Source organism: Montipora foliosa, chromosome 1 (assembly GCF_036669935.1).
Source record: "Montipora foliosa isolate CH-2021 chromosome 1, ASM3666993v2, whole genome shotgun sequence".
In the NCBI taxonomy this organism is placed as follows: domain Eukaryota; kingdom Metazoa; phylum Cnidaria; class Anthozoa; order Scleractinia; family Acroporidae; genus Montipora; species Montipora foliosa.
Window position 1 is genome coordinate 42,944,351 of NC_090869.1, and position 20,824 is coordinate 42,965,174.

Sequence of the window (20,824 nt, forward strand, 5' to 3'; positions counted from 1 at the left end):
GCCACAGAATACCAGGGGATAAGCTCTGATGGGCCGCTTGGCTCGTAAGCAGACTTTGACTTGCTACTTTACTTTTAATATAGCTTACATATGAAAGAAATTCATAGGGAGCACAGTTGGCACAGGGGTGTGAAGCTCTCCTTCCACCAGTGTGGCCTGGGATCGATTCTCACATTTGATGCCATCTGTGGGTTGATTTTGTTGGTTCTCTATTCTGCTCTGAGATGTTTTTCCACGGGTACTCTGGTTTTCCCCTCTCTTAAGAAAAAAACAATATTTGATTTCAATATTTTGTTCTGATTTCAGTTGATTTGTAGTCTGCCCAATTAGCAGAGCACTTGTGCGTGGCTTAATAACCTTGAAACTTAAATGAAATTGATATTACAGGGCTCGAAATTGCGACCAATACGGTCGCATTTGCGACTAAATTTTTCCCTTTGCGACTAAAATATCTGGAGAAGTCGCAAATTTGCGACTTGTTGTCACCTTCGTTCTTTCGAAACAAAAGGTTTAGCAGTTGCCACTTTGCTGCTACTTTGCTAAAATAAACAAACAAATAAATGACAAAATTATTTTGTTTCTTGCTGTGAATTTTCTCTGAAGGTAGCGTAATTGTATAGTAATTTAGCTGCGATGTTACGTGCACAGCTCCATTCCTTCGATCATTCGCGATTTTCAGCAGTTTCTTTACACACAAGTACTGCGGGCTCATATTTTTCTGCTAAACCGCTGACAACACAATGCAGCGCGGCGATTTTGCAACTAAAATTTGCGAAATTGCGACTAAATTTTCGTATCTTATCGCAAAATGCAACTGGATTTTTTCGTTAATTTCGAGCCCTGTATTAAATTGTTATTACTGAAAGTGTTTTGGTTTCTATGAATATCATTGGGAAGGTCATGTGCCATCTACAAAATTAATGTTTCTGAGGGTGAGGGTTAATCGTTGCATTTATTCTTATTGCAGTGGAAAATTACAATTTAAAACTTAATATTGTCCTTGACAAGAATGGCACTCCTTGCCAAACAGGAGTGCTGGAGGTTGTACTAGATGGAATGAGCGTGAACATGAGACACTTTCCTCGGCGAGCAGTTTTACAAGCACCAACTCCAATAGCTAATGGTCCATCCACAGCAGCTGCTGGGTCGTCATCTTCAACTAATGGCCACCCACCATCCAGGCAGTCACAACAGTAAGAATCTTTACTGTAAAACAATAACTTGTCATGATAGTGCTTCTTATTTAAATTGGATTTTGATCACCACAGCATTATGCATAAGATTTGTAATTATTATGGAAAAATCTGCAGAAACTATCCTTGAACCCTTTAGAGAGACTGTCAGTCAAGGTTTGTACAATTTGATGAGGACTTGGCTAGGTCTTTCAAAGGTTACTTAATTAAAGTACTGTGCAAAAGTAATGCAAGTGAAATGTGCGACTTCATTGAAAAATTGAGCGAAAATTCGAGGGAAAATTTGATGTGTTTCGAGTGATAATTCGCTTTAACATTAGGGGAAATTTCATTGGGTTTTCAACACCTCAACGAAAATTCGTGATCAATAACGTTCTTTCGCCATTAAGTACGCGAAATTTTGCTACGCACAGAGGCGGAGTTCGACAGCGTATTGAGCAAAGTTAACAACGTAATTCATCCAATTGATCATCATGTAATTTACATGAAATATATTTTGATAACTGTTGTATGAACTGCGTGCCGAAGCTTGCCGTATTTACTTACGTGTATCGATCATTGATTAGAAGGAAATTATAACACACTGCAAACACAAGGTTTCTTTTGTCTTGTGCATGTAAAATTCTAATTTTGCCAGCCTAGAACTTAGTTTGTTCCAGGAACAACAGTTGTTTTTGTTGTGATAAATGCATTTTTGAAGCTTTGGCCCCTGAACAGTATTCAATTTGTTGTCTTCATAGGGCAAAAAACGTTTCTTTTATTCCTCTTGTCCATTGGACGAGTAACGTTCAGATTTTGGTTGTCCGAAAATTTAATTCAGTCGTCCAAAATAATTAAAGTGAATAACAAAATATCATTAAAAAACATAGAAATTGGATAATCTGTTTTGTACAAAATCGCAAGTGTTTATTTTAACAGTGAAAGTTTTAAAGGGTCTTTCTTTAGCACCTTTTGTATACGCAGAATGGCTTGGAGTGTTTCACGTTGTTTAAATGAAATTATTAGACCGACAGCAAAGACATTAAGAGGTTTTATTGCTTCTTTAATGATTACAAAACTTACCTCAACTACACATATCTTGCCACAATGGTAATAACCTTGTTCAAGTGTTAACGAAGCCTTGTGTCAAACGAGGTTGTCATTTCTGTGGAATGACCCCGATTTACCAAATCACTGCCCCGCCCACTTGCATTAAACATTTTGATGAAATTCCTTTCCCACGGGCTTAAAGTGCCCCTAACCCCAAAATGTTTTTTTCGCTAAAATGAATCTTTGCACTTGTTCGAAACGCATTGCGGCAATTTTTTCCTTTTTCTAACAAATTCTGCCATTTTATAGGCTTCGAAAGTTGCGAAAATCCAAGCATCTTTAGTTCACGACCGAGTCAGAAGGGGAATGGGCCTATTCCTGATGTGACGTCACAATCTACTTTGCATGCATGTTTACAAAGAGTTAATGCAATGTAAATCAGTTTGTGACGTCACATCAGGAATAGACCCACTCCCCTTCTGACTCGGTCGTGAACAAAAGATGCTTGGATTTTCGCAACTTTCGAAGCCTATAAAATGGCAGAATTTGTTAGAAGAAGGAAAAAATTGCCGCAATGCGTTTCGAACAAGTGCAAAGATTCATTTTAGCGAAAAAAACATTTTGGGGTTAGGGGCACTTTAACAACTGCAACAATGGAAAAACACATTTTCAAAATTTATCTCTGTTTTCTTTGGCAATCTCGGAAAAACTTCCCACGAGGAAACATGTGGTGAAGTCTCTCCCTTTTCCGATAATGTATTGTATACTCTTCATTCTCAAGTCTTCTCCGAGAGCTTTTCCACGATTATAGAGCTTTCTATACACGCACAGTTCTGCCAATACCTCTTAAGAATTTGAACTATTTCCAAATGAAAGTGGGCGGGGCAGAGACACGTAAATTCCCAGCCATTCCACAGATCGGTGGTTTTCGTAGTAGTTTCAAGGTCCTCATGTTAGCTACCTTAGAGGAAGGTCACTACATTATTCACAATGCTGATAATTTAGAAACTTTGCGGCTGGTTACCAGTGTAGCTGAGGAGTGCTAACAATAATTCAGTTATTCCAGGAATGGTTTATTATTCTCTCTCGCTACATTAGTGTTTCACCCTCCCTTGCCTTACTGGTTTCGCTATGATGTCATGCCCCGTCTGGTAGACTCACATTATTTTGGAACCAACAGCCCAATCCCTATGACTGGGTCACCCATTGAATTTATTTGTAAACCCTAAGCATGTTCACCGATACGTTGTATGTTGTTATGAATGAGCCAACCAGACTTCAATGGCCTCAGAAACACTTACTTCCTTTGTTCCGTATTTAGCAAAATTTAATGGGAGCAAATCTAGAATACCGGGCCACTATTGTATTTTGAATATCAGAAGCAAGCATCGCTTTAGTCTATAAAACATAGAGCACAGACATATTTCTGGCGGTCATTTCCTTTGTGCTTGTGTTTTTCATGAATTCCATGGAATTCTTTCCACAGTCAAGAATTTTGTACAAGCTTCCTGATTTTTTTTGTGCTTTCTTCAGTAAAGCCAGTGATGGAGAGGTGCAGAGGCGACATGGTAGGCAGTCATCATCTCGACAGAGGCCTGTAAGCACTGGAGCTTTAGGGACATCATCTGCAACTACCACCACCACTCAGAATCCCTCGCCACGAGTTAATACCAGGCCCAATGCCACATCATCAACTCCACCAGCGCCCCCTACATCCCAGCCAGGTACATTTGCTCTTGTTAGTAGACATATTTAATGAAGCGAACTTGTTTTTGACATCATAGCTGGATTGTGTTATGTAACTTTTTTTATAGATTTCACTCTGACTGGGATTATCTCATGTCCTAGCATACTTTATGGCAATCTATGATTAGACCTTGATGTAATGTTCAATACATGTAGGTACTGATAAATAGACCTTATTGAATGGTTTAACATCTAATACATGTGGATATTTTTAGAATTGCGTAGTATTTGTCCAAGCACCGATGGGGCAAGGAAAAATCTGCACGTTATGTGTTAAACATTTCAACAATGGGTTTATTTTCCCACTATCAAGGATGCTGCCTAAGAAAATTTTTCGGAAGCCCTTGGGTTTCCAACATTAAAATTTAGTAGCCTGAGTCATTTTTCAAGAGCCAAGAATTGCGTGCCACACATGACTTACCAAAAACTGGTGTGTATGTTATGACAGTGAACGTTGTATTTAGAAACGAAGTAAAAAATAGCAATACTTGAGTTCCGAATGATGACACGAGAAGCAAAAGTATTGCTTACTTGTTGCAAGAGCTCCATTGCTTGGTCACCGGGAAAAAAACCAAGTAAACCTTCAGCAATTAAAGCGGGGAAAAGGAGATTCGCACGTGCAGCACGTTAAGATTTTTATACATAGTGCAGATATCACGAAAACAAGTAATATTTTCTTTCAGCATTTAATTCAAGTTTAAGAAATCACATTTTATACCACGTTTAACTAAGGTCCTAGGTTTTCTTTGTCGCGTAGCTTTCTGCAACAATACATCATGTCGGTTTTCCATATTTGGGAATCACATTGCAACCTGGTCTCCATACGTTAGAAGGAGGAAATGCAACGAAAGCCCTTAGCAATATTGAACACGTTTACAAGTTAAAGAGTCGTTTATATGTGGAATTTGCTTAGCGGCTGTTCTCATCAACCATACATATCGCCTTTTTCTCGTTTAATCTCCAGCTGGGATCAAATTTACAAGAAAGTGAGGATGAACCACCTTGTGATAAGTGAGGTGCCCATTTCAGATATTTGGTAGCCCATGCTTGCAAATAAGGTGCCCCAGGCGACCGGGCGACCATTATGCCATTCTCTAGTACTTATCTTGGCTTCTTCTTGCATTGACTGGGAATCATATAGATTGCATAATAAGGCGGTTGTGAATGGCAAAAACAGCAGAGATAAAACCATTCAAATACATGTCCTTATTTAACTGGATAAACAAAATTATGAGCGACAAGCGATGACAAGGTAACTTCTCAAGCTTTGCATCAAACAGTTCCTTTTATTCAAAAACTCCCATTTAAGCTGTTATGTGCTCTGCTCTAAATCTGTCAAACAGGGCACTACAGCTCTTTTGACCAATTATGGTAAAATGGGGTAATAGTGGAATGATAAAGTTCAGATACTTTATCACTGTGGGAGTAACAGACCCAATACCAGTAACAATCTCCTTGACCCTTTCAGAAAAGATGAAAATCCATTTTATTACTTTGTTCATAGAACAAAGTATAGAATTTGGCTCTGACTTTTTTTATTTATTTATTTCTTTTTGGGTTTTGATTTGCCTGCACATGTTTAAGATTTTTTTGCCTTGTATACACACTTTTCAAAGAAGGCAGCCCAATAAGGATTAGAACTTGATATCTCTTCATTCAGAGACATTCACGATGACCACTAAACCACAGAAGACTATGTGGAAGGAGACAACTGCTAAAAACTTGGCAGCGGTAATCTATGTCAAGTAAGGCACAAAATGATACCCTCTATGCTGTTTCCATGGCAACCATTTGCTGCTGGGTCTATTTATAGCAGGATTGATTTTGTCGTTTATTGTCGTAATAAGACATTTTCACTCTCGGTAAGCTTATATAGTGGTGTAAAGCATTATGGGCAGCAGATGCATTTCAAGTCAGACCTTCAGCCTGTACTTATCTGTTCAAAACCTGAGATATTTGGTTCATTGCAAAGAGGGACTGGAAGCGAGAGTGTTGCCATGGAAACATCTTAATGGGTGTCACTTCATGCCTTATCTGATGTAGGTTATTGTAAAATGTGGAAGTTAAAACAACACCCATCCAATATTTTCAGAGAAATTCTCAATTTTAGGATTAAATACAGGCAAGTGTACAGTTTGTGACGTCATCAATTTTGAACAAAAACTTATTATAATTAGAATACTATACTGTTACCGTAAGTTTGATATCTTGAAAGAACTTGGAACTTGGAACTTATACTCCCAAAATAGCTGGGCTAACACTGGGAGATATAAAACAACGAATTTAATAATAATAATAATCCGCAATAAATCTTTAAAGTATAAAAGAAACAGTAAATTAATGTAAATAGTTCAAAACTTCTTTTCAGGTGGTTCGGGGTCTTCATGTTCTGAATGTCCCACATGGCTAGTGGCTTAAAAGAAGTAATGTTCTTAGCTTGGACTGTTTGAGTTGACAGTTTGTTCCATACCCGAACAGTTCGTACAAACGGAGAATAACTGTGCGGCAAAACACTTGAGTAGGGCTGGAGCATAGCATGTTGGATCCTTGATCTAGGAGCTGGTTGGATAGAAGATGGGAATTCAAGATCTATGAGATTGTTTTTGATTTTATAGAAAAGAGTCACTTGAGTCAGCAAATGTCTGGATTCCAAGGAGTCCCAACCAAGTTGATTTACAAGATCTTGTGAGTTTGTAGATCTCTTGTAATCATGCGCGACGAAACGAGCAGCCCTCCGCTGGACTTTTTCGATAGTTTCAGTGTCCCTGTTTGTGTGTGGATTCCAGGCAGCACTTGCATATTCTAGTAAAGGTCGAATAAGTGATTTGTAGGCTCTTTCCTTGACTTCAGGCGTACACGGTTTTAAAGTCCGTTTGACCAGCCCAAGAGACCTGTTGGCTTTGTTGGAAGTTTTATCACAGTGTTCTTTCCAATTTAACTTGCTCGTTAATCTAACACCCAGTTAAACATAAGAGGTTACATGTTCCACGACCTGACCATGCATGTAGTATGGTAGCATGACAACGGCTCGCTTGTTGGTCAAGGAAATGTGGTAGCATTTCTTCACGTTAAACTCCATCTGCCAAAGACAGGCCCATGAAGTTAGTCTGTCAAGGTCTTGTTGAAGGATAAGATGATCTGCAGGCGATATAACCTGTCGGTACATAATGGTGTCATCAGCAAAGAGTCTAATATTTGACTTGATGTCACCCATGATGTCATTTATATACATCAAGAAAAGCATGGGGCCTAAGACAGACCCTTGTGGACCACCTGAAATAACCTTGCACGGGGTAGGGTGCATGTTATTTACACTGACACTTTGGGAGCGGTTGCATAAGAACCCTTTATCCACAATAAGGTTTGACCTTGAATACCATAGTGACTTAACTTATGTAAGAGCTTTGAATGGGATACTTTGTCGAAGGCCTTGCTGAAATCCAATTGGATAACATCAGCTTGACCCTTGATGTTAAGAATGGAAGCCCACTCGTGAATGGCTGAGACCAGTTGCGTTTCACAAGACAGTCTGGACGTAAAGCCATGTTGGTGTTTACAAAGGATGTTATTTGTGGACAGGTGCTTGTGGACGTGGCTAAGTACTATGTGCTCCATAATCTTGCAACATATGCAAGTCAGAGAAATAATCCTGTAATTTTATTGGATCTTGCTTGCCACACCTCTTATATACTGGTGTAACCGAGGCCTTTGACCAGTCATCAGGTAGTCTGCCGAAATCGTAACTTTGTTGGAAAAGAAACGTGAGTACAGGAGACAATTCATCAGCTAATAACTTCAGTATACGAGGTGACAGGTTATCCGGGCCACATGCTTTGTTTGGATTCAAATTGCAAATTTGCTTCTTGACACCATTTACATCAAATATTATGACAGATTTGGAATTGGCGGATAATTAGGTAAACCAATTTCAGGTAGAATACCGTCATCATCCACGAATACAGATTCAAAATGATTGTTTAGGGCTTGTGCTTTGTCCTTACTGGAGACATAGAGGTTATTATTGCTCTGAAGTGTTGGAACTTCTATGGATTCAGATCTACAAGACTTGACATAATTCCAAAACTGTTTTGGGTTAGAATCCAAGCTCCCTCCAATCTTATTGTTGACATAGTCAGAATGTGATGACCGAAGCATATCCACAACTTTATTGCTCTGTTTTCTGTATGATGCTTTAATCGAAGGGTTGTTCGAATGGGTGGCTAGCGAATGTAATTTATCCCTTTTTCTCATTTGGGGTTTGATAGCCTTGGTCACCCAAGGTAAGGGGGATTTAGCTTTGGTCATCTTCCATGGAATAAAAGTGTCAACAGCTGTAGCCAGAGAAGTTTTAAACATGACCCAGTTTTCATTTACAGAGCGGGCATCTGGATTAGAATTGAAGAATTCCTGGTTGATACTTGCAGCTGAACCCTTAAAGCCCTCAAGGTTCATGTGGTTATAAGGGTGGACCTTGTTGGCAATTTATTCAGACGAGATGGTTTAGTGTTGATTGTAATCATGGTCATCATAGTGTTGATTGTAATCATGGTCGCTCATGCCGGAATGGATCTGCACAGTGACACCAGTGAAGGTGCCAAAGACAAGACCAGGTCTAGAGTCTTACCAGAAGCTGGGCGAGAGACTTGTGTCGCTGACTGAGTAAGAGAGTAGTCATCTAGGAAGTTTAATAGATATTCAGCATCCGCTATTGAAGGTATTCAACATCATAGGTGGATCGGTGGACCAATTTATGTCACTAACATTAAAATTCCCAGAGACCACAACGGACGGGCAGCTACGTCTTGTTCTCTGGTAAAGATCAGCAAGAATATCTGCGATATAATCAGTGCGTGATACTGGGGCACTTGGTAGTTTGTAGAAAGAGCACAAATGCAGGAGTTTATTTCCACGTAATTTGATTGAGGCCCATACACTTTCGTTACTATCATCAGTAAGAGAGCTGGATCAAGGAGAAAATGATGTTGAAGGCCTCAGAATTAATATGCAGCACAGGAGTTTTAGGCTTTCAGACTTAAAAACTTGCATTTTGCATGTATAATAAGCTGCGCTTACGCTATAATGGCGGACTGTGAAATCCAAAAGTTACAGTACACTCAAAGTAAACGGCCTTTGGAGAAAGATCAATGGTCAAAATTTTGCCAGTCAGGGCTTAAGCAAACACACTTTCAAAATCTGAAGACAAAAAGGAAGTGATTGTTGTTATCACTGGGGCACTTTTTTACTTTATAGGCACTTTAAGAAAAAGCATTAAATATTTTTAAATACCATCGTAGAAGCTTGTAGAGGGTCTGTTTACTGGTTTTGATTGGAATCTATTCCATTAATAAATGTAAACAACAATTTTATGTGGCTCATGGATTGTGGACTTTGGCAAAACAGAAGATGTGGGTTGTGAAAAAGTTACGTTTACACTGTAGAACACATTTATTTGGGCTAATATTTTAAAAAATAATGGAGGCTACCTGTTAAACCACATCATGAACTGCGTACCTTGGTGGTTTATTGCAATAGTAATTTAATTACATATTATACTGTTGTTAGTAGTTAATTGAAATAATAATTATTTATTATGGACAACTGCTGGTTACCCATAGTTGATGGGTAGCACTTAAAATTTTCTTTTCTAACTTGTATCTACTTCATCAAAAATTCATATTTTTGTTTAACCCTGATATGAAGATTATGCAAGAGAAAAGTGAAAAGTAGAGATTTAAATAAATATAAAAAATTACTCTTTTTCAGTTGCAAACAGCCTGAACTCTTCATCTACACCAACAACAAGACAGAGACAAGCAAATGAGGAACCTCTCCCTCCGGGGTAGGTTGTCAATAACTTTTGTAGGCAAGAAGAAATTGACTGTTCTTAATTTAAGGAAGACTACCTTTGCTGTTTCAGTTGGGAGCAACGTGTTGATCCACACAGTAGGATATACTACGTTGATCATAATACACGCACAACTGCTTGGGAGAGACCTCAGCCCTTACCCCCTGGGTAAGTCTGTTTTTAATAATACTAGTCGTAAATAGAGGATATTACTCATGGCCATGTGGAGATACACGTTATACCTGAAGTGCTGATAGTATGTCTTATGATTGATTGCGAGATACTGTCAGCGTGAGAAGATAAACTTCATATCCCCAAGTGGCCATATAATGTTTTGTTTATTACAGATGAAAGACAACTTTTTTTATTCAAAATGGCAAAAAAGTGGTCATCAACTGCTAAAACATGCATGTTGTGTTTAAGCACGAAACTAGATATACAAATACAAATCATGAGATAATGTCAAATAGAGTCAAAAATGTTAATGTAGTAGAGGAAAAATTGTATTAATTACAGCAGAAAAGTATATTACAAGGAAGGCGAATATCACTTTTTATTGGCTTATCATGTTAGTTACATGTAGCATGACAACACCTATATCCTCACATGTGTAACATAAAAATAATACCCCAGTATCTTCACTGCACGCATTGAAGATATGATTTATTGCAAAAAGGAAATTCCTTGTTTTTCATAAGTATCTATATAATAATCTTGGATAATGAAAGTGAGAACTTGCCTGCTAGCTGGCTTCTTGAATACTAATACTTCAATACATGCAATCATAATTCTAAGGTAAAAATATTGAAGATCCGTTACCAGGATTCATGATAAGAAATAAGTATAATCGTTCTCTGGTAAAAAGTTTAAAAAGGCTATGAGCTTTCGACAGGCTGAACTGCTGTCTTCAACGGATAAAAATGTGTAAAGAAAAAAAAACGAAAGAAGTTTTAATATAACGAAAAATTCGCATAAATTAAAGGATAAAAGCATGTGGTAGAAAGAATGTTAAAAATGCTAAGAAAATTAGTGTTTCTTTAAGAGAATGTGATATTGTCTAGGGAGCGGACAATTCGTGCCCGCTCCCTATGCAAGATCACATTCTCTTAATTAATTAAAGAAACACTAATTTTCTTAGCATTTTTAACATTCTTTCTACCACATGCTTTTATCCTTTAATTTATGCAAATTTTTCGTTATATTAAAACTTCTTTCGCTTTTTTTCTTTACACGTTTTTATCCGTTGAAGACAGCAGGTCAGTCTGTCAAAAGCTCATAGTCTTTTTAAACTTTTTACCAGAGAACGATTATACTTATTTCTTATAATTCTAAGGGTTTACACTGTATTTGAGATGAAAGATTTTGTCACCAAATCTTCTATAAAGCTTTCTTTAATTAAACATAAGCCATAAATAACATAACTTTCAACTCTTAATTTTTTTGTCTTTCAGTTGGGAGCGAAGAACAGACCAACGGGGAAGAACTTACTATGTTGATCACAACACAAGAACCACCACGTGGCAGCGTCCAACAGCAGAAACAGTTAGAAATTATGAAAACTGGCAGATGCAGCATAGAGCTTTAATAAACACAGAGAGACAAAACTTTCAGCAGCGGTTCCTTCTCCCAGTTAGTTTATATTTATATTTCAAGGAAAATTATGTTGTTACATCCTGTGAATACTGAGAATTTTCTTTAGGTTTACTTAAATTGGAAGCACCTAAATGGGACAATAATAATATCATAAAAGAAATAGTGATGTTTTTTTTTTTTAATTTCTGCATTGTTTGGTAAAAGTGCACACAAAATTAAATTTGATTTAATAAGGGAATGGCAAAAAGTTTAGTACCTAAAGAAAAACCTTGAAGAGCAGAATATACAACTTACATGTACACATTATGTGGTTACTTGGAATTGAATTTCAGCTGCATTGGTGGAAGCTGAGTACTGCCACATGTCAACCCTGCTTCCCATAGATACAATTCTTCTGCAGTGTAGTCTTGTTTTGGTTGTTTTTATGACATCTCACACTTTATTTCCAAGTATTAGGACAATCTAAAAAGGCTTACTCAAATGATTCCTATAATATTTTTCCAATGTTGTCTAACTCAGCAACTTTATTCTGTACTCTCTGACGTTTACACACAGTGAATAATATATAAAGAAAAATGTAAATTTGAATGAAACGCAATAATAATTATTGTTTAAAATTAATAACAAAAACAAAGAAATACCTTTTGTGCAATCATTGGCTTAATCAACAATTCCTGTGAAATAGATGCAATTCAAATAATAACCACCAAGCTATTTTGTACAAACAGCGTACATGTTTCATGTCTATCCCTGCCAGAGAAATCCCAGAACCTTTTGCTTCCAAACTTGGGTTAGCCAAAGGCCTCAGAGCAAGATTTTAGAAAATTAAATAAGGGAGAGCATTGTATCCATGTTTAGTTTTGCAACTTAAGCATTGTCATAGGAATGAAAAAGGAGGGCTGTAATAGTTCACGGCACCATTTTCTGCAAGTTAAACATGTGGAGTGCTTTTTTTTTTTTCCATTCAGACAGCCTGTACCGCTGAATCAGATCCCCTTGGTGCCCTCCCAAGTGGCTGGGGTGAGTCTTATTTTGTCTACTTACCTTTGCTGAATTTTATCAATGTTAACTTAAAGAAATGTAATAATTTGCAGAGAAAAGAGTTGAAGGCAATGGAAGAGTTTACTTTGTCAACCATAATACAAGGGCAACTCAGTGGGAAGATCCTAGAACTCAAGTGTAAGTACAGCTATAAAGAGTGTTTTTTAGGGAGCTGGGATGGTGTAGTGGTGATTGCACTCGCCTCCCATCATTGTGGCCCGAGTTCAATTCCGGACTTGTGGCCAGATGTGGGTAAAGATTGTTGTTGGTTCTTTACTCTGCGCTGAGAGGTTTTTCTCCGGGTTTTCCGGTTTTTCCCTCTCCTCAAAAACCAACATTTTTAAATCCCAATTTGATTGGATTGAGGGCCATGTAGAAAAGTACTGGGTCACCAAGAAATACGTTAGCCTCCATAATAAAGGCCTTATTATTATTATTATTTTATTATTTTTTTTATTATGTAATTTCTTGTATTTGTGTATTATTTCTTTTGCAATTAGAGGAGCAGTATATGACTGGCACGATGCACTGAGGTGTATTAAATAATTCGCTGTTTTTTTTTTCTTGATCAGCATGGTGGGTTCAGACTCACCTCTTCCAAGTGGCTGGGAAATGAGATACACAAATGAAGGCATTCCTTACTTTGTTGATCACAATACACGCACAACAACTTTCAATGACCCAAGGACAGGGGTTGCTGTTGGGTAAGTGAAACGTAGAATATTATTGCCAGTTTTTAACAGCATGACTGTCGTGTACATGTTAATTTGGGATGTTTTATGTTCCTCAAAAGTGCTGCGAGGAGCCACATTTGAGGGGAATGTGAATGAAATCATCAGTGAGAATAGTCAGCTGTTTGTTTGAGGGTCAGGCTCCTACTCCTCGACCACCCTCAGCTAATCAGTTGTCTTTTATTTGTCTCTGATTTGAACCAAGGAAATGATGTATTTTATCCAGGTTTCACTTTTGTTGTAAGGTGAGACAGCTACAATACTAGTAGTATCTTGTTTCAAAGATTAAAAGTACTGCCATTTTGTTTGTAAGGAGGTAATGTTTTAGTGTGACCCGTTTTTCAATTTAGATCTTTAATAAGACTAGGAGACTTACGGCACTTTTTATTAAGTTAAGGAATGCTTACTTTGCTGTCTTTGTTTTTGTAGCATGAAAGGTGCTGGTGGTCCTGCCTATGAAAGAAGCTTTAGATGGAAAGTTGGGCAATTCAGACATCTTTGCCAGGTACTTTTCTATTTTATGTGGCCGGTAGGTGGTAATCTCATAACAGTATCATTGATTGGTTCAATTGAGGGGCAAAAATTCTACAGGGATCTCAAGAATAGATGATCTTTCAGTGCATATTTTACTCGTGTCAAGCATGGTTTCTAATAATTAACTGCTTTATACAAAATAATGATAATGTTAAAGGAACGATAATACAGTATCTCAGTGTGCAACAGCAATCAGCAATATCCCAGTACGCTTCTTTAGGCTTATTTTATTAAATGCGGAGTTTTCATTAGGCCGTACATGAGAGAGATTTTGAAGAAGAAGCTGGCTTCAACAAGGTCCTGCAATTAATAACGTACCGGTAAACATGGTGAGATTGATTAACTTTTATTCATTTTTTTGGTTTCTTAGGCCAATACTCTTCCAAGCCATGTAAAAATTACTGTCAACAGGACCAATATCTTTGAGGACTCATTTCAGCAGGTTGGTTACAATGGTGTCTCTTGTCATTATGGTATTACTTTTGTCAGTTATGTGAAAAATAACACAGAAGATGCTTTGTCTAATCCTTTTTGTCTTTGTAATAGGTCATGCGTTATGCGCCACATGACTTACGTCGCAGGCTTTATATTATCTTTAAAGGAGAGGAGGGCTTAGATTATGGCGGCGTTGCAAGGTGGGATTTCACTGGCTTTTTCATGCCATTACAGTTTGAAAAATAATCTTGACTGCCTTCCTTTTGTTTTGTTTTCTTTTCAACAGAGAGTGGTTCTTTTTGCTTTCACACGAAGTCTTAAATCCAATGTACTGCTTGTTTGAATATGCCAATAAGAGTAACTATAGTCTTCAGATTAATCCAGGTAACGAAGATCTTCGCTATTCTTTGATGTCACTATTTGGATGCATGAAAATCTTGCCATCTGGGTTGGTATTTATCAGGAAGAAGGTGACTGGGTGGTATCTCTTACGTTCAGTCTTGATATATTTAAACTTATCGCCAATAGATGAGCTTGGAAACTGGTGCAATCAAAGGTCGCTGGGGGCCCCGCGAAAATACAAGGCATAGCAAGAGGGTTTCCATGGCAACCCTGTGAGCAGGAGCCAGCCCTGCAAGCGGCCACCAACGATCACTGTCACACTGAAGGAACTTCAGTGGAGATAGCTACCTTGACCCGACTCCTATGAGAGTTGGAAAGGGCTGGGTACTAAATTTGCAAAATAAGGCTACCAAAGCAGTAATCTGTAAAGATCAGCAGAGCAAGCTACAGCAAATATGGTGACTAAAGCTCACATAGCAAGGCAAGCCCCTGCAGCCACCCCACAGGTCATAAACATTTGTTGAGAAGACCGTTTGGTGCTGTGCATTGACTCAACATTAACTTAGCCTAAATTGCATTTAGCCACCTACTGGTATATATCTAAGGGCTTTATACATGCAGTGATTGTAGTTTGTGTTTCCGCCAACAAAAGAATGATACTCGCTCAGTGGTACTTAAAAACACAAAACCGTCTGTTATCTGTTCCTTTTTTATATATAATAATACTGACTGCTCGTGAGCCAACCCCGGAGGGCCAGCACCCACAGATTGTTGTAAGCTGCCAAATCGTTTCCACGTGTTTTCCAAACATGTTGAAGCGCGTATCATTGCTTGAAATTTCCGTTTAGTTTTCCATTGCTAAGCTAAATGTCAACATTTCAGGGAAGGAGAAGACCCTATCCGATTGCTTCCCTTTTTCCACCACACCAAGAGACAATCTGCGCACAGCTCGTGCCTTGTAATTTCAGACCTGTCAAAAGCATTTCTTTTTGTCTTTTATAGCATCGTATGTGAATCCCGATCATTTGCAGTACTTCAGATTTATTGGTCGTTTAATAGCAATGGTAAGAAATGTCAATCTTTTCTCTTTGCGGAGGCACTTGGTGGTGGTATTGGACTAGTTTAAGGGAAGTGGTAGATCGAAAGTAAGTAACCGTGGTGTTGTTTTGTTGTCTGCAGGCACTTTATCATGGAAAGTTCATTGACAGGGGATTCACTCTTCCCTTCTACAAAAGAATGTTGAACAAAAAGCAAACTATGAAGGATCTTGAGTCCATTGATCCCGAGTTTTACAACTCTCTGGTTTGGATTAAGTACGTAATTGTATTCTTTAACTGAAAATTGTCCACAACCATCATAAGTGCAGTTAAGTCGTGAATATGTTAATATAGGTGCTGTGTATCTACTACATATATACCATTTACCTTTTTTAAAAAACCTTAATGTACATCTTATTCGCCCACAGCTTGGCGTAAAGTACGTGCAGATAATTTTTCTCTTGTTAGAATTTTTCGAGTCCCGAATGCAAGGCAACATCCGAATTGTCTGCGCCGCGAGAATTAATAGTCAAACCATTGAGTAAGAGATTCACTGTTTTAACGTTGCGGTTGGCAAACGAAAGACGTAGCGAATTGGACATTCGAAGAGACCCGTAAGCAACACGACTACCGTAACCCGAATGCGTAATTTTGAAATGCTGGTCAGTACACAGTATTTCCTGGAAAAGTGAGGCAGGGGAAATGGTTCAATATCCCAGACTTTTGCTAGACCATGCTGGCTTGGAGGTCGCATACTGTTTAGTGAATCCTAACACTGTACTCCGCAAAGGAGCGTGGCAGACTGTAGACTTTAGAGACCTTAGGTTTCACAGTGATTTATGATTCTAACAGTCTTCTTTTTTTTCATCACCAGAGAAAACAATATAGAGGAATGCGGTCTAGACATGGAATTTACAGTAGATATGGAATTATTAGGGAAAATAACTTCCCATGATTTAAAACCCAACGGATCAGAAATCAAGGTTACAGAGGAAAATAAAGAGGAATACCTGTCGTAAGTGCAAGTAGTATATTCCCTGATGTTTGCTTCTCCATATACGCCTACAAGTGGCTAAAAGACTTCAAACTTACTAATGCGGAATAAGTATATTTTGGATTGTTTCCCGCGCCCAAAATTGTTATGTTCTTTCTTTATGGAAGCTGTTTAAATAAATGATCAGTTTAAGATTGGCCGCGTAATGCAAAGAAAGAAGTTCGAAGTGGATTTCTCGAATGATCGGGAGCGTTTTGTTGCCTTAACTTAAGTTGCTTTACTCCAGCTGTAATGCTTGGTTTAGTATTTTTGAAAAGCTAATTAACTGTTGTTGTCATTAGGCTTATGACCCAGTGGCGGTTTAATCGTGGTATTGAAGAGCAGACAAAAGCTTTCTTAGATGGATTCAATGAAGTTGTTCCTTTATACTGGTTGCAATACTTTGACGAGAAAGAAATAGAGGTATCTTGTGCTTGACATATTTTAAAGGGGTCATGTCACGCAAAATGATGGGATTTCATGGCACCCAAAATGCCCAAAACGTAAAATGAAACATTGCAATAACCACTAAAACCGTTGAACAACGAAAAAGAAATACAGCAAAAGGAAAAAGAAGCATGGATGGACTCAAATGGGCAAAATTGAAACGGATTGTGTGTGGTTAATCTTGAACAAAGTCGGCCCGACGTTTTTCACGTTTATGGCAAATCAATTGGATAAAGGCCTTTTCTTGCTCAGAATCATCTTGTTTGTGATCTAACGATAACTTGATCGGCAAAAGAATTCCACATTACCATTTTGGAGGTCAGTTGTAATTCGTGATAACCGAAAAGATGTCCCCTAAACACCCTAAAATAACGTGACATCGCCCCTTTAGTTCATTGTGTTTTTTGCCTGCAATCATGGTGTCAAAGATAAGCAAAGGAAGACAGGGGCACCCAATAACAATTTCTGCTAATCTTGGCCGAGGGACATTTGCAAGTTCCTTGTAATGGCTAAAGACTGTTTAAACTGATAGTTTCATCTGCTAGAATAATTCGACGACTTTCAGATTTCTTCCCTGAAGTGCCCGCAAGTTTTAGGGAACGTAAATTGTTAGCTGAAAGTTACATTCCTCGAACTTTCTAGGAAACCATTTTCTCCCCGTAAAAGCTATCTGGCCTTTTCGATTGCTTAAAAATTGAAGACATATTCTTTTCGGAAACTCGGGGGACCATTTTCGACAAGCCTCGAAAAGTCTAGAGGATCTCCAGGTGAAAATTAAAGAATTTGTTGGCATTTCGTCCCAAATATATTTCACGTTATCATTTGTTGGGTGCTCCTGAGAAGGACGAGTGCAATTTATGGTCTTGAGGAACGTATGAGTCAGTCTCCTCGTTTATATTACTTATTCTACCTTTCTTGTTGTTAAGTTAATGCTATGTGGAATGCAAGAGATTGATGTTGATGACTGGCAGGCCAACTCTGTGTACCGCCACTACACCAGGAACAGCAAACAGGTCACGTGGTTTTGGCAGGTATGCCCTATTTCTTTGCCTGTGCTGCTGTGTAACCATGTATACCAAGCATGATAACATTGTGGCATGAAAGAATTTTAAAAAGAACCAAAATTTTAATAGGAACCGTCATTGACGGGCGAAAGCACTACCACGTTTTGTGTTGCAAATTGTTCCGCATAGCGAAATGGTCTACATGTTTAACGTTTTGGCGGTGTTAAAAATGATGGAACTTTCTTTGGCGCTAACCAGTTTATTACGGTCGGGAGTGCACTGCTGCTTTGACGAAATTTATGTAATTTCATTGACTGTTGTTTGGTCCTGGATTCCCGCAGGCTTTGCGTTCCTTCGACAATGAGAAAAGAACTCGATTGTTACAGTTTGTGACCGGAACATGTCGTCTGCCTGTTGGTGGCTTCGCCGAGCTAATGGGTGAGTGGCTTGCAACTCTTCCGTCCCGACGTTTCCTTGTTCTCTTAAACTTACTTCACTCGGAACTTCTGCGTTTGATGGTCATTGTCTTTACTTTGAATGTAAGAACTGCTCTTATTTTGCACTCGGATGCTGTTCGAAAAAGTGGCTGAAGCGAACTGCAAAATACCCTGTTAAACCAAACTACAAGTGAAATTGAACAGGGGTCCCTACCCGTACGATTGCCGAACGGGGAACCCCCTCCCCCCTCCCCCTCCCCCTCCCCCCTGCCCCCATCCTGTCATCGTAATAATATCCCTTCCCTTATGATGGTGTGATGGCTATTTTATTTGTCGCACAACATCCAAAAACCAAGGTTTATTTACAGTCTCGTCCTGGGAATAAACTTCAGCCGAGAGGATTATTTATATTTAAATTGCATGTTTAGCATTTCTTTTTTTTTTTTATAAGGGAGCAACGGGCCGCAGAAATTTTGTATTGAAAAGGTTGGCAAGGAGACATGGCTGCCGCGTAGTCACACTTGGTAAGAAACAGTGCAGGCCGTTTTATTGCTTTGGCTTATATGACAGTAATGTTCAATAACTCAATTTATATCTTTCCTTCCAGTTTCAACCGCCTGGATCTTCCACCTTATAAGAGTTACGAACAATTAGTTGAAAAGCTCACCTTCGCAATTGAAGAAACAGAAGGATTTGCTCAAGAATAAAAACGTCGGATGGAGCTTAGCTTTCACGATCACTGCATCCCATTGCCTCAGTATATGGAATTTGAAATAAGAGTGTGTCTAAAAGTACTCATTCTTAGAAAGGGTGGAGAAGAGGAGTTGTGTGCACATAGTTTAACAATTCTGAAGTCTCCCCTCCCTTGCAGGTAATAAGACATAGCAGTTGGCTCCGATCAACTGCTGGCTTCACATTTTGGGCCTGGTTGTTCGAAAGCCGATTAACTTAAACTCTGATTTAATTTTTTTAACTTTAGGTGAAAGTTTCTTTTGGTTATTTTTGGTTTTCAAGATTGGCTTTCTCATGTAAAATTTTGCCAAATACCAGCTTTGTACAACATTTGGGAGAAGAGAAATAAACTCCGTGGTTAATTGTTAATCGGCTTTGGAACAACCGGGCCCGGTAGGTTAGTTAACACCAGTGAGGAGACATGCAGGGAAGTACACTACGAAGTTTTATCTACGCAATAGGGAGTTTAAGATCTACGACGCGACGGCAACAAAAACGTCACAAATTTAACGAGCAAAAACAATAGCTTTGCACGCTCTGCACGTGCATTTTTCGTTTTTGTATATTTCTTTCACGTTTTCGGCAAATCTGCATCGTGAAATGACCAATTCTCAAGTTTTACGGAGAACGTGAACACAAGGCAACGAATTTGAATTTTCTGCCTTATCTTCAACACCGCACCTCCTAATTCAATTCCTGGAATGTTGCGCTAGTTTTTAGGAGTTAGACAAACCGACACAATGACGAAAAAGATTAATAAACCTGAACTTGCAATTTTAAATGAAGTTTTCGTTACCGTCGCGTCGTAGATCTTAAACTCCGTAATATCTCAGAGACTAACTCTTAAATGATAACTGGAGTTGAGAAATATTGTTTTTATTTCAAGCATTCGTTTATTTTTATTTACATTTAAAACAGAGCAGTTCTTGTCCAAATAATAGATTTTTGTGTCATGAAGACACTGTGTGAGAGTCACTCGAGGAGTGAAGATTCAAAGCAAATAGTGGAATGATTAGCATGGCTTCTTTAATAAATGTCTCACTTAGCTTGAATTTTACGCGCACAAGTAAATCAACTATTTTGTACTACAACGATGGAATATTTGCTGTGGATATTAGGTGCTACGCGGTTTCGATTGTGGTCAATTTGGTTTTGAGAGGTGTAACGGTTTTTAGTATTATTTTGGTATGATGTAAGTGATTATTTCCCACGTTTTCTCTGTATTATAGCTCTAACCTGTTCCATTAACAGTCGTACGATAATTGTAATAATTAAAAGCGAATTTATCTATAGATGTTTTTGGCGATTCTGAGTTATGCAATTGCTATCTCTATGGGGCGCCAAATGTAAAAATATTATTTAAGTACTTTTCCCCTATATTTTGTGTTATTTATAAATAACACATTAAACTACCTTTGCGATTTATAAATCACAAGGTTACGAACTTCGCGATTTATAAATCGTAAAGTTACCAACTTTGCGATTTATAAATCGCAAGGTTACGAACTTTGCGATTTATAAATCGCAAGATTACAAACTTTGCGATTTATAAATCGCAAGGTTATCAACTTTGTGATTTATAAATCGCACAGTTGGTAACCTTGCGATTTATAAATCACAAAGTTCGTAATCTTGCGATTTATAA

The 20,824-nt window shown here is 38.2% G+C and overlaps 1 protein-coding gene across 1 annotated transcript; it reads left to right on the forward strand.

Annotated features, from left to right (window-relative positions):
• Nucleotides 1–973: 973 nt before the first annotated feature.
• Nucleotides 974–20,473, forward strand: LOC137999047 (NEDD4-like E3 ubiquitin-protein ligase WWP1). Its single transcript, XM_068844879.1, has 20 exons — nucleotides 974–1,193; nucleotides 3,756–3,946; nucleotides 9,732–9,807; nucleotides 9,886–9,981; nucleotides 11,265–11,442; nucleotides 12,375–12,426; nucleotides 12,501–12,585; nucleotides 13,020–13,151; nucleotides 13,608–13,683; nucleotides 14,083–14,154; nucleotides 14,259–14,347; nucleotides 14,434–14,531; nucleotides 15,492–15,553; nucleotides 15,669–15,802; nucleotides 16,401–16,541; nucleotides 16,862–16,982; nucleotides 17,933–18,037; nucleotides 18,352–18,448; nucleotides 18,899–18,971; nucleotides 19,055–20,473. Exons 1-20 carry the CDS (start codon nucleotides 1,057–1,059, stop codon nucleotides 19,152–19,154), a joined length of 2,115 nt encoding a protein of 704 aa, XP_068700980.1. The 5' UTR covers nucleotides 974–1,056; the 3' UTR covers nucleotides 19,155–20,473.
• Nucleotides 20,474–20,824: the final 351 nt, after the last annotated feature.